At 41.2% G+C, this 13,728-nt stretch overlaps 1 protein-coding gene across 5 annotated transcripts in view; it reads left to right on the top strand.

The window, feature by feature from the left end:
- SUMF1 (sulfatase modifying factor 1) overlaps positions 1–13,728 on the top strand; it is a 74,941-nt gene that overhangs the window by 38,229 nt on the left and 22,984 nt on the right. The window contains exon 8 of one of the 5 annotated variants that reach the window (XM_048859282.2): positions 11,316–12,721. The exons of 3 other annotated variants lie outside the window; for them this stretch is intronic. In XM_048859282.2, the coding sequence (XP_048715239.2) occupies positions 11,316–11,453 (138 nt within the window). In that variant the 3' untranslated portion in view covers positions 11,454–12,721. Of the gene's footprint in view, positions 1–56; positions 4,855–11,315; positions 12,722–13,728 lie in introns of those variants that run through there. One more of the 5 variants, XM_048859284.2, reaches the window with a different exon arrangement.

The raw sequence follows: 13,728 nt of genomic DNA, 5'->3' as shown, positions 1-13,728 counted from the left end.
TCACTGGGCTGGTGCCCTTTCTCTTCCCTTCACATCCCTGCTGTTTGTCCTCACAGAGACCTCTACAATTTCAGCACACTGAACTAGTGCATGGCTCGGCAGCAGTTCTGCAGAAAAGGACCTAGGAATTACAGTGGACAAGAAGCTGGATATGAGTCAACAGTGTGCCCTTGTTGCCGAGAAGGCCAATGGCATTTTGGGATGTATGAGTAGGGACAATGCCAGCAGATGGAGGGACGTGATCGTTCCCCTCTATTGGACATTGGTGAGGCCTCATCTGGAGTACTGTGTCCAGTTTTGGGCCCCACACTACAAGAAGTATGTGGAAAAATTGGAAAGAGTCCAGCAGAGGGCAACAAAAATGATTAGGGGACTGGAACACATGACTTATGAGGAGAGGCTGAGGGAACTGGGGATGTTTAGTCTACGGAAGAGAAGAATGAGGGGGGATTTGATAGCTACTTTCAACTACCTGAAAGGTGGTGCCAAAGAGGATGGCTCTAGACTGTTTTCAGTGGTAGCAGATGACAGAACAAGGAGTAATGGTCTCAAGTTGCAGTGGGGGAGATTTAGGTTGATATTAGGAAAAAACGTTTTCACTAGGAGGGTGGTGAAACACTGGAATGCGTTACCTAGGGAGGTGGTGGAATCTCCTTCCTTAAAAGTTTTTAAGGTCAGGCTTGACAAAACCCTGGCTGGGATGATTTAATTGGGGATCGGTCCTGCTTTGAGCAGGGGGTTGGACTAGATGACCTCCTGAGGTCCCTTCCAACCCTGATATTCTATGATTCTATGCTTAGAGTATAAATGAGAACTAGGTTACTTCTTAGTAACCAGAGACTTCAGAGGACAGTTCTTCAACAGATCAACCATACAGAGTCTGTGTGTGGTGCTGCATGAACCTTGGATCTGCCGGAAGGAGTTGCAAGTGCATTTTTAATTCTGACTCATGGTTGCATATACAGTCAAATGTTGTGTGTATTCATTTAAATATTTCTTGGCAATAAAATGAACTATTCTTCTTTCCCTTTTTTCCCCCTATGTAGAATTACAGGGTATCTTCCCTTCTCCCCTTGTCACTTTCAATGTCTGATTCCCTTCCGTCTCACTTCTTGTCTCATAACAATTAAGGTCCAGTCCTTTGACAGTGTATTAGAAGTGCTAGCTTTAAATCCAGGTTTGTCTCCGTTTATAAAAAGAAGGCTTTGGGGTGACATGCAGAGGATGAACTTGAGGAGTTTCAGATGAAGAAAGTTAAGACTAAAAAAAAAATTCTCCTGAAATATTAGAAATCTTGATGGGAATGGGTGGATGAAGCATGGACTGACTAGTAATTCCTGTCAGTTGGAAGGGGAACAACTGAAGGCCATGCACAGCTTTCCAACGTCTGTATCCGCACCGTGAACTGCGTTCAGTGGCCGAGAACAGTGCATGGACTCAGAGCAAGCAGATCTGTGAATTCTATTCTCAAGGGAGAGTAAGGATTTTTTTTTTCTCTCACTTTGAGAGACAAACAACATCTGTGTGTTTGGAAAGAGATGGGAATGAACACAGGACTAGCAGTTTGTGGCATAATGTGACTCTTCCCATCCTTGTTCATCTGTTTAATTGAGTGGTGACTTTGATTTTTAGCCATTTGTATTCAGGGCTTTGGAGCTGTGCTCCAGCTCCAGGCAAAAACCTGCAGCTCCACTGCTCTAGAGCTGCTCCGCAGGCTGTACTCCAGAGCCCTGTTTATATTCCTTTCCATTGTGGATGAAATAATGTATTTGCAAGAATTTAGGTTATCAAGGAATTGGTAGGCTAAACTTGCTTAGTGGACAGTGATATCTCATAACAAGACAATACCAGTTATTGAGGACATTTCTTCCTTGCTATTACTGATCACCAAGGAAGTTAAAAGTGGCACTTGGATCAACCAGGCCACCTCTTTCCCTTCTGCAAAATAAAAGCACTATGTATGGGATCTATAGGAGAGCTGTATGATTTCTGTGTGGTACCCTGTCAGTTTTTCTGTAGATAAGGGAAGAGCAGTAATACTTTGCACTTCTTTACTCCTTTTCTTTAAACATATTGCATGCTTTTCTAAAGCACTTACCCCCATTATATCAATGTCATTAAGCCTAATTTTTAGATGAGTAAACTGAGGCCCAGAGTGGTTAATGACACACAAGGTCACTGCAGTAGTACTGGGAATAAATCCCAGAAGTCTTGACTGCCGGTCTACATCTTACTGCTAGACCACATATACTGCCTTTGGCACTAGCTAGCTGCACACTGTATATTTTTAAAATTGTTTTCTGTTTTTATTTAAAAAAAAACAGAATTAAAAAAACAAATACAAGGCCCTTTCCATGTCTGCTCTGCCTTGTTGTTCCATTACTTGTGGGCCCAGCAATAGCTTGACTTTTGGGCATGCCCACCACTTCATAGTACTGCTCCTGTATGTAGGAGTCTCGTCTTCAGCCAGAACATGTGGTGATAGCACTGCAGCCATCTCTCCAATATGTGACTGATGGAACAGCTTGAGTCACTTTTTCCTCTGCTGCTTTCTTCCATATGCCATTAATCAAAACAAAATTGGGCCATGTTTTCAAAAAGCAAATGCAACCTCAGAATTTGAGAGTTCCTCACATACTTAAAAAACCCCATCACAGTTGCCCCCATGTAAATCAGCCAATTGATTATTGCATGCAATTGCCCATAAATGTGTACAGAAAAAACTACCTACAGGGTTATACAGACTTTACAACACACTTTCAGAAGCCTTTCTTAAAAATTATCCCAAAATGCAAATTGTTAACTCAATGTTGCAACTCTATATTTAGGGAGTTTTTAAGTACTTATTACTTATGCCATTGCCCTAGAATGGTCTGCTTTGAACATAAGACTGGATTATTGAGTTGATACTATAAATATATATTCAGGTTACTCTAACAAATATCTAGAGGACTACATATGAAACCCGGTCAACTTTCGGTAGCAAAGGTGCTAGAAAACTTGTTCAAATTGTAGCTCTTTTCAAAACTGTCAGTGCAGTTAAACTTAATTATATAGAAGCTTGTGTGAGAATTTCTAGAAGACAATAAAAAGTGTTGAACAGACATGCAAATTCTGACATCTTCTGGTGTCTGTATCTGTATATAGTGTTTGTATTTGCATATGGTGCAATTTTTTTTGTTTCAGGAGTGCCCAGCATTGGCCTAATTCTTACTCTGTTCCCATCTGAAGTCCTTGGTAAAACTTCTCCTGGGAGAACATGAAAAGCAATATCCAGAGCCACAAAAGGCTCAGGGGCCTAATATATTTTGAGTAGTAAAATGTGAAATAACTGTAACCATACTTTCCAAGCATCAAAAATAGAGGGCAAAACTCATTTCTAGATGCCTAAATGTCAACCCAGGTGTGCACAGTACAGCCCAGCTAGATATAAGGCGTGGCCTCACAAGTCTGAGACAAAAAGCCAGAAACAGACACCATCAAGCATCGCTATTTAAGTTCCCTTTCCTTTAAAAGATTCACTGGCCACTTTGGATGAACATGTTCTACTTTTTGGCTTTTTAAGCCATTTTTCTCCTGAGGGGAAGGTGTCAGTCAGCCTGGGTATATCTAGCAGTCCTGTAACCATATCCCACGCTGTCCTGTCAGCATGCCTCAGCCTGGAGCCACAGGGCTAGCAGTAGGGTTGAGCAATGAAATCAGTTTATATTCATTGCTTGTCTCTGCCAAAGAGGTGAACTAGTATCTGTGGTGGTGGCAGCTTTGTAATTTGTCTAAGTTACCCACTTGTATCAGAGAGGCCAGTGAGCAGTCATTGAGTGACAAATGCAGGCAAGATTTCAACCAGAGATCTTGAAATGAACGACTCCATTCCTCTTCCAAGCCATCTTCCTTTTAAATCTTTAGGTATTTCCTTTATTGCCGTTCCCCTACCTTCTCTCTCTCACTCACTCACTCATATACTCTCACGCTACATCAATGCGTACATTCAGGTGAAAAACCTAAAAAACCTCTAGCACAAGGTGCTGCGTGGGGTTTTTTGGTTTGTTTTTTGTTTTCATTTTTGTTAGGGATACTAAAAAAGCACATGGTAAAATGTTGAGTTTGGGGTTTTCCTTTCCCTGTTCAGTATTTGTAAATTTATTAGCATCTTTATTTCTAAATGACTGAATGGATAAGGTGGTCAGGCCAAAAGAAATTGGATACCAAACTTTTAAATCACAGTGTCATATCAGAGTGCTCAATCCACTTCACAATAAAGAGTTTTAAGAGACTGGCAGGTTTCTCTGTGAAATTCCACCTTCACTAGAGTAGAGTTCTGGTGCTAAATATTTCAATTCAATGCATATGAAATGCTTCATTTTGTGCTCTCTCATGTCACTTGTGCAGATACCACCCTCATTACTTTCAGGTGAACCTTTTCTAAGATTATAGTGCTGATTGCTAATCAGATGAGAGGGGATATAGCAGTGCAGGCCAGATTCACATTGGTGGAGTGGACTCACTACAATAGATCCCAGATTCCAACCCTAAACCTTTTCTCATCTCATTGTGTCTGGATTTTAGGGATAAGAGCCTGTTTCCTAACTGATATCTGAGCGATTGAAAGGATTTGAGATGCTCAAGAGAAGTGCACCCTCATTAGAAGTATTTCTTTGAAGAAATGCTATTGTATTTGCACAGCTGTATTTGCAACATCTATGCAGCAGTGCTTCAGCACTGAATTAAGAGGGTCTTGAGACACAAGGGTCGTGTATGATTTCTAAGCAAACTAATAACTGCTTTAACTTAGCTTCTGAGTTCAGTCCAAACGTTTTCCCCTTACACGCTGAAAATAAAGTTTTATCAAAATGAGCTATTTTACTTGAAAATTTTTATTACTTTTAAATTTAGATTTTACTGCTTCAGAGACAGATCTTGAAAGGTAATGGTGTTGAGTTCTAAAGAAGGAGCGTTTGTAATGTGAGTTCTGACAGTGCTTTCTGAGTCAGCGGATACACAATTGAATCCCATAATAAGGAAGAAAAGAACCCCACCCTATTCCAAGATAGCTCGGCTGCAGCAACTTCCAAGATATTAAAAATGACTTGGAATCTGGCAGATATGCTGCTATATATTTTTTTTAAAGCCTCTCCATTTTCTGAGCCGTAGACTTATGCTGTGCAGGAATTCATCTGTCTGCTTAAAGGTGAGAAATGAAAAGAATTTCCTGAAAGAGCCTACAATGGTCAATGTGACTGAAATCTGAAAAACCGTTGAATAAGGTGCAGAGATGACATGGCTTATTCTGTGTCCATACTGAAAGTACAGCCGTACATCCAAGGAAAAGACTGCTTCCAACAGTGCCAAGAGAACACAGTCCAGGTTTGAGCTTTGTCAAACTTCAGATTAAAACACTGCAACAAATTGGGGTAAAGTAGTGTGCCTTCCCAATACTGTGTTTTTAAAGAGGCCACCAATGTGGTATCCAAGAGTTCTCTGTCATTTTTTCAGTGCTAGTTGAGGTACATCCTCAACCCACCTACAGGAAGAGGAGGGAGAGAACCAGGAGTCAGACCAATTCAGCTTGATAAAAGGAGAAACCCTTCTGTTTTGGAGAATATTAGGGGGAAGGAGGGAAAAGATTGTTGGCAGGAGCTTAACCCCCAGTTTATCAGATAGCATTAGGGCTCCTCTATCCCATTGCAAGGCTATTTAGATACCCACAAAACATGCAAGAAGCCTGCACTATGACTGGTTGTGTTCTGCCACACAATATAAGGTGCAGTGGACAGAGTCTGAAGATGCCACATCCTTTCCAGCAACTGTTCTATTTTTCCTAGGTTCTTGTATTGTTACCATCAGCTCTACAAGAACTAGTCAGATACAATGTCTTAAGCCTATGGCCCTTGAAAAGCTTTCTGATAGATGTAGTTACCCATGTGACTTTGGTGACTACATTGGAAGAAATCAGTATTGTTTTGGTTGCAGACAAAACATTGCTGTTGGAGAAGGAAAAAGGAAGAGAAGATCAATATGCTAGTCAAAGCCAAAGGTTGGACACAGTCAACTTGAAAGTCAAGTAACAGCAGAAGTTTTTCAACAATGCAAGATGTATTTTATGCTAAAACATTTCTAATAATCTCAGCTTCATGACTGAACTTTTGTGGTGTAAGTAGTTTACAGTAAAGGTCTATCTGGGATGGTGTAAAGTTGGTTACTAAAAATGAAGGAAGCTGCTTACAATGGTGGCAAATGAATGGAGAAAATATCTCTGTATAATTCAAGGAGGTCCTAACAATGACACGGTTATTCCCAAAAGCTGTCTCTTCTATTTAGTTGTTTTCCGTAAACTAAGAAGCCAGTCTGTTGCCTCTTGAAATCATCCCACAAGGTTCTTACTTTGGAATCCAGGTGCTTAAGAAAAAAATGTTTGCAAGGTCATTTTGAGATGCCCACTGAAAACTGCAGTTAAACAAGGGCTCATAAGGCATGCTGTACACCTATCAGTCTTGAAGATGCACGTTAAAACACCATGACTCTCAGGTAGCTCTCAAAAATTGTCTTGTCACTCTGGCTTATTGTCAACCTGATTAGTTGTAGACAATTGTGGGGAGATTTTCAGAGGCCCTTAGGGTAGTTAGGCACTCATTAAAAATGATAGGGAAATGGGCCCTTACTTTCCTTTTTCCCAGTGGTATTTCATAACTACAGATTCCAGTATCAAGTAGCACAAACCTGGGGTAAACTTAACCAGTCAATCATTGGATGCCATTGTTGAAGCACTCAAATAAATCTCTGAAGCCTCTAGCAGTCAAGAGCAGGAGTGGGCAAACTTTTTGGCCCGAGGGCCACATCGGGGTTGCAAAATGGTATGAAGGGCTGGGTAGGGAAGGCTGTGCCTCCCCAAACAGCCTGTCCTCCACCCCCTCCCACTTCCCGCCCCCTGGCTGCCTTCCTCAGAACCCCTGACCCATCCAACCCCCCCTGCTCCTTTTCCCCTGACCGCCCCCTCCCGGGACCCTCCACCCCAAACCACCCTTCTGGGACTCTACCCCCTATCCAACCCCCCCTGCTCCCTGTCCCCTGACTGACCTCCCAGACCCCCGTCCCTAACTGCCCCCCAGGATCCCACCCCCTATCCAACCCTCCCTACTCCCTGTCTCCTGACCACCCCCTCCCCCACGAACCTCCACCCCATCCAACCGCACCCTGTCCCCTGACTGCCCCCCCAGGGCATCCTGCCCCTCATCCAACCCCCCGCCCCCCTTACCCTTACCATGACCCTGCTGCTCGGAGCGGCAGGACAGGCTTTTTTTGAAAGCCTGGGAGGTGGGCGGGCGCAAGCCGCACTGCCTGTGTGGTGGCGTTGCTGCGGGGGAGGGGGCGAGCCTCCCCGGCTGGGAGCTCAGGGACCGGGCAGGACGGTTCCGCTGGCTGTAGTTTGCGCACCCCTGGTTAAGAGTGTCTGAGGCATGAGGGTTTTTAGCGGGAGGGAGAGGATCACAGTGTGGGGATGAACATACAGAGGGGTGAAGACTAGTTCAACTGCTGTAGTTTTCAAAGCCATTTATCTGACAAGGTTCTGAGGGAAGGTTGGTGTATGTTTCTAAGTGTGAATACTTCCCATGCTGTCAGACATGGTTTAGGGCACAAACAAGGCTCTACCCTAGCATGTTGTTTGATAGAATGGTTACCTAGTTTTTCTGTAACTTGCCATTTGTATGTTGAGTTGGGTTTGTTTGGTTTTACAAGGATAGGGTGTTGGCTTGAACCCACATCCTGGAGGACAAATGAACTACTTTCTGTCTGCTCTCTACTTTTGACTTGTCTAGCTTAAATGGCCCTACTTGGAACTAAAGTGCTTGCCAGGATAGCTTACATAGTCATTGGAACACACAAGCATTCACATGACAGCAAGGTGCAGTCCTCAGAGAAAGATCCTTCTGGAAGAGCTAAAATGGCTGTTTTAATTAATTGGCTGGATGAGTTAATTCATGGTGTGTGAGATTATTTCTTTGCTACTGGGTAGTATCCATCCATCGTTTGTGGATGCAAGTCTTAATTAGGGCACCTAAAGCTTTTTTAGGGGTTTTTAATTTAGTTCAATTTAAATAGCTGCTGTTACTAAAAAGTTCTCTAAACAAATTGTTCCTCACCCTCGACACTCATTATAAAATAATGATTTCAGGAGACAAATTCAATCAACGTCTGAGAGCAATATCAGGGAATTGCAAGAAAGAGAAAAGAGTAGAGCTTGGTCAACAATAGTCATTACAATCTTACTTTCACAAAATGTCTCATCTTTGTCAAATATTTTTCAATGAAAGTCTGCTGTGCAGGTCTCAAAAAGTAGCACTTGGGAAGATGGGAAAGTCTAAACTGGGAGGGGGTGTGTGTGTGTGTTACACAGTACTGTAACATTACAGAAGATTAGGATTAATACTATCCCCAAGACCAAGAGTCTATACAATATAAAATCCCTTCATTAATGAATGTGATGAACAATATGAAGTTTAATTTGGATGATCATTCTAATATCATTTGACCAGTTTGAACAATTTTATACTTCATATATTGGGGCTGTGATTTTCAAAGCAGTTCAGCATTGCACTAACTAGAAGAATTAAGGATTTGGACTCTTACTCACATTTGTGTATATGGCCATTAAACATCCAAAGCTAATACGAGTAAGCTGTTCTTGTAAGGAAGCCATGATCACCTCTGATTTTCTGCTAGAAAACGTAAGTTTCTCATACATTTAGTTACTTGAATAGGAGTGAACAAAACTGACGTTTACTAAATGCTCTTTCTGTGAGACATGAGGAACAAGCAGCTTTTATTTTGAACTTCAGTTCCTAGCAGATTTCTGGTATGATGTACTGTAAATGTCCCTTTTTATTTTGGCTTGAACAAATAAAAGGAAGCGGTGAATTTAACCCTCCACTTCACAGCATACAGCCATCAGTAGAGAGAGTGATACTTTGGAAAGCTTTGGTAGCTGTGTGAAAGCAACAGGTAAATTAATCTTGTAACTCCGTTTTAGGTTACAAATTCAGTAATTATAAGTAAGAAGATGAAATGGTTTATAAATGTGACTATTTGTCTAGAACAAACTGAACGGAACTCGGACCAGAGCTTTCAATTCACTTGAGATAAAGAGCGTTTCTTTTTGATTATCAGTCCAAATAGCAAGTGTTCAAGGCAATAGCCTCCCTTCTATTGCAACAGCCCAGCACAGTGAAACTTTCATATGTACATGAGGGATCCAAAACAGGCAGGAATAAGAGCAGGACAACTTGAAATAGCTGATTTAAGAGATCTTCTTTTGATGCATTATGTAGCTTTATCAGCAATGAATTGAGAGGAAAAATAAACCATTGTCAAGCTTTCATATATCTGTATTGGATATACTTCAAGTGGCATATTGTGTCTTGCATAGTATTGCAGACTCTCAATTATCCATTGTGATGCTACTGCTTTTCTTCCGGCTCCCATCTTCATTTATAGTTTGACTCTTACTGCAAACCTGTCATTTTTTAATATCCCTTAAAAACACGTTTTAGGCAGACAGAAATTCAGATAGTGCACTTAGACTTAATGGGCCAAATTCTGCCTGGCATTGTGCCACCCTTTTGACTATAGAACTTGACCTAAGGTATGTAACAATGCATTCTGGGAGCTCTTTTGCATAAGAGATCTGTCTGGTGGAGCTGGTTTTGGGATATCAAGTGGTTAACTAGATGTTCTGTTTTGAAATTATTTGGCTTGAGTTTCAGGTCCTCTTTAAAGATAGGCAGGGAAAATAATCCATTCATACAACTGCAAGTGATACTTGTTTCTATGGTGAAACTGTGCTGAGGGAAGTGCAGATACCATCTAATTGAGAAGAGACTATAAAACTGGACTTTGACTTCCTACTCCTAACTGCAGCTTTGGCAGCATGCTTTTTTTTGCAGGGGTGGGGTGGAGGGGGGAGAAGGGAGCAGCAGCAGCAATGCCAGAGGAAACTAGTCCCTTAATTTTGAAAAGGGATTTTAACTGCTTGCTTTACTGTCCTGTGTTTCCTAATAGCTACAGAGTGTCAAGATCATGGGTGAGAAAGTAGTGCAAGGCAAACTAAATTCACAAGAAGGTTGGTCTTTGCTCCAACACAGCTTGCAGTCATTGCTAGTGCGTGTGAATGCAGGACCAAGCAATGTCAAACTTATTTTGTGAAGTGTAAATGATCAGCTTGCAAAGGGCAGCAGAGCATATGTTTGATCAATAAACTACAATTCCTTCATGGAGACTGATTTAATTGTAGCAATTTGTCTCATGTATACAATGCATAGTTACTGGGTGACCTACAATTCTGTATTAAAGACGTAATTTAGCACAGCATGGAGTGGCGATGTGGATGACTAGTGCTGCGTGGAAGGTTACATTCAAGGTTTGAGAACAGTTCGGTTTGTTTGCCTCTGAATTACTGATAGAACTGTTTTAATATTCCTGTAATGAGGGCTGTGTTATCTCGAGTCTCTTTTTTAATTCGTCACATAAACTGTACAAATGAGCAGTTTGTGATCTGAAACCAGCTCTTAATATGCTTTCTGCAAGTTGTGTATTAAAACAAAATACCCAATCTGAGTAAAGTGTGGTTATGGTAGTTTAATAATCTCTAGGTTGAATCTTGGATGAAAGTCTTGACAACCATCGCTCTTTAGTTTATGGATGTGGCTTGGACTTGCCCTTTTGATAAGTTGTTTTTAGACCACATGCTCCTCCTGGGATAATTGTGCAATATCTAATGCCTGATAGTGGAATGAAAGGAATAGGATATAGAGGTGCCCACATGAATCAGATGTGACCTGCAGTCACAGTTCTCTCTGTAACTACAGGGTGAGGGCACAGCTGATCAGCTCCAGGCTGTTGTTATGGGTGAGAGAAAACCCATAACAAGCAGGTTTTCTCCGTCTATTAAGGAGAATAAAAGCATGAGAAAATATTGGCTTTTTGTGCTCTTACACTTTTTAATACAAGTTATCTGAAATTAGGTGGAGCCTTCTAGCCAAAGTAATAGCCTTGCTTTACTATATAACAACACTCCTAGGTGTATGCACCATCCTGGTGAAGCATTTGATGTTTGAGGCTTGGCTTCCTGGATGACTTTTAGACACTTAGAGGTTGCACTTTACTGTGGGACTGTGTTAGAGTTCTGCAGAGTAATCAAAGTTGTTTTAATATGCCCCAGTCAGCCAATGCTTAGACAAAGATGGCATGGTGGCTCGGTAATTTATTAGTACTGTATGTTACCTGGTTATTGGGATGTTTTCTGTGTGACTATATTGATTTAGTTTGATAGGAGCCTGTCTGGAAAAACAGGCAGGAAGGAAAAGAATGAAGATAAGCCACCTCTCAACAAGCACTTGAGAATTGCTAAGGGACAATCCCAGAATAGTTGGCTCCAGGACTCTGTCTTGATCTCCAGTTGAGGCTACAGAATTAATTTGGACCACAAGTGTTGAAGCGTGGGAACACAGAAGAACAAAAGATCTACAGTGGGACTTAAAAGGATCAGTCTCTCTCTTTCTCTCTCAAGCAGTCGTAGTACAGGGGAACTAGACTGAAACATGGACCTGCTGAGGATGTCTGAAGAAGTTAGGCCTGGCTAGGTTACCATCAGGTAAGAGACATGGATGTGGACTATTAAAAACTCTTTAAAAGCTTTGTTTCTACTGATAAAATAAAGAATTACTTTTGTTTTAAGAAGGTAGTTTGATTACTATAGACCACTGGTCAACCTCCCAAAGGGAAGACCCACAGGTGCCAGAACTCATTTGGAATTGCAAGATAGGAACAATTGATACACAGGGTACTGTAGCCGAGGGCCCGGTTTAAGAGTGGGAAAATTGCGAAATTATACCCAGGGATAGATAAAGGCACAAGACATCAGACCTAAGGGGGTGTACACAGGGGACAGAGGTGCAGCTAACTCTGTAGCAGTGACATTTCCCTCTCTGCTGCAACTGTCTGCAAAACAAGGAAGAGGATTAATGAAAAAGGGTGACCACAGAAGGAGGACGTGACTCGACAGTTTAAAGGGTTCCTGCCAGAGAGATTGTGAATAGAACTGATGTATGCAGTAGCCAATGACGATACTTGTCATGAGTGAGCTTTGTATTAATTCATGATAAGAAATGAAACTGACTTTTGAAAGGTGCTATTCTACACTCTTGATAAACCAATTAAGGGAACTTCTGTACTAAGCACCATCGTTTATGCTGTTAAATGTGAGCCTTGGTACTTGACAACCTTCTTGTTTGTCTTCTGGTGTTAATAGTTTCCAGGGCATAATTTGTGTAATACACTAAGGTTTTATTTTACAAACAAGATCCATCCCTTTTAGGTGTAACTATGGATTGTATTTTCTAAATGGACAACCTACCTAATTGTCCCTCAGTAATTGAGAATCTCCACTCACTGATATATTTTGCTTTCCACAATCAAATCTCCGAACAACTTTTCATGAGTGATGTACCTGAGTATTCGGATTCTAATATCTAAACTGTATTGTTAAATCTATTTACCTAAATTTGGGTTATTGCTGATTATGTATTCTATGTATCATATGACTTTTAAGAGCTAACTTTTTATTTGTGGATAACCTAAGCACTATACCCAGATGTACAAACTCTCTTTTCCCAACCTATGTATTATATACTTTTTTAAAATTCAGCTTTAATAAAATTTTTAAATCTAACTTGTTGCAGAAAGGTTTCCCTTACTATACTGCATTTTACAAGAGATCCTGTCCAAGTTCTTTAACCACACGTTGCATCAGGAAGCTTTATGAAATACTTGACTGCAAAGTCAAAGTCAAGTGCAACCTGCAAAAGAAAAAGAAAATGCCTCTGATTTCAGGCTGCCTTAGGGCAGATATTGTGGTGTGTTTGAGAGAGAAAAATATCCATCCGTGTCTCCAACACAGAGGCTTGGTAGTCTAATAACCTTATGCCTTAGCCTTTCACATGGGATATGCTCATGAAATGGATATCTATGATAGGAGTTCATATTCTAGAAAAGCATCTGTGAGAATTAGGATTTTGGATTCTTTCAAGCAGTTTTACAGCGTTTTCTTAGTACAAACTGTGGGATGAAGGCTTGAAAATTGGGGGTGGGGGATATGTAGTAGGTGCTGCTGGGTAGGAGAGATGGTGCAGGGTAGATTAAATGACATTGAGTGGGATTGAATCCGTGTGCTGAGATCTGTGAACTTGTTTCTGTCCTCTGAATGCAGGTTGTCATAGTTACTGTAGCCTATGTATGCATAACACTTCAGTGCCATACAAACAATAAGCCTTCCTAAAGCCTTGTGACAAGAGCTGTAGTGTCTTACACATGGTGAATCTGAGGTATAGAGAGATGAAGTGACTTGCTAAGGCCATAGATTACATAAGTGGGAGAGCTGGGGGATCAGGTCTCTTGGTTCTTGGCTTCCAGCTCAAGGCTTAGTCTGCCACACAACTTTGCATCAAACTTCTGCAAGGGTTCATTTCCAACCCAGAGTATTAGTGTCTGAATGAAAACAGGTGGTCTTCATGGAGATATTTACTTCATGGCAGAATTATACTAGTATAGTTATGTCATGTGGGGACATTCTTATTCTGGAATAAGAGTGTCATTTTTCTGTTCATCTAGTATCTCTTTCAGAGCATCCTGCACCCACTTCACTTAGTTCAGGAGATCTGAGTGCTGTTTAAAAAACAC

This window comes from Caretta caretta, chromosome 7 (assembly GCF_965140235.1).
Source record: "Caretta caretta isolate rCarCar2 chromosome 7, rCarCar1.hap1, whole genome shotgun sequence".
NCBI classification, from domain to species: domain Eukaryota; kingdom Metazoa; phylum Chordata; order Testudines; family Cheloniidae; genus Caretta; species Caretta caretta.
This window is presented reverse-complemented; position numbering and strand designations above follow the sequence as displayed.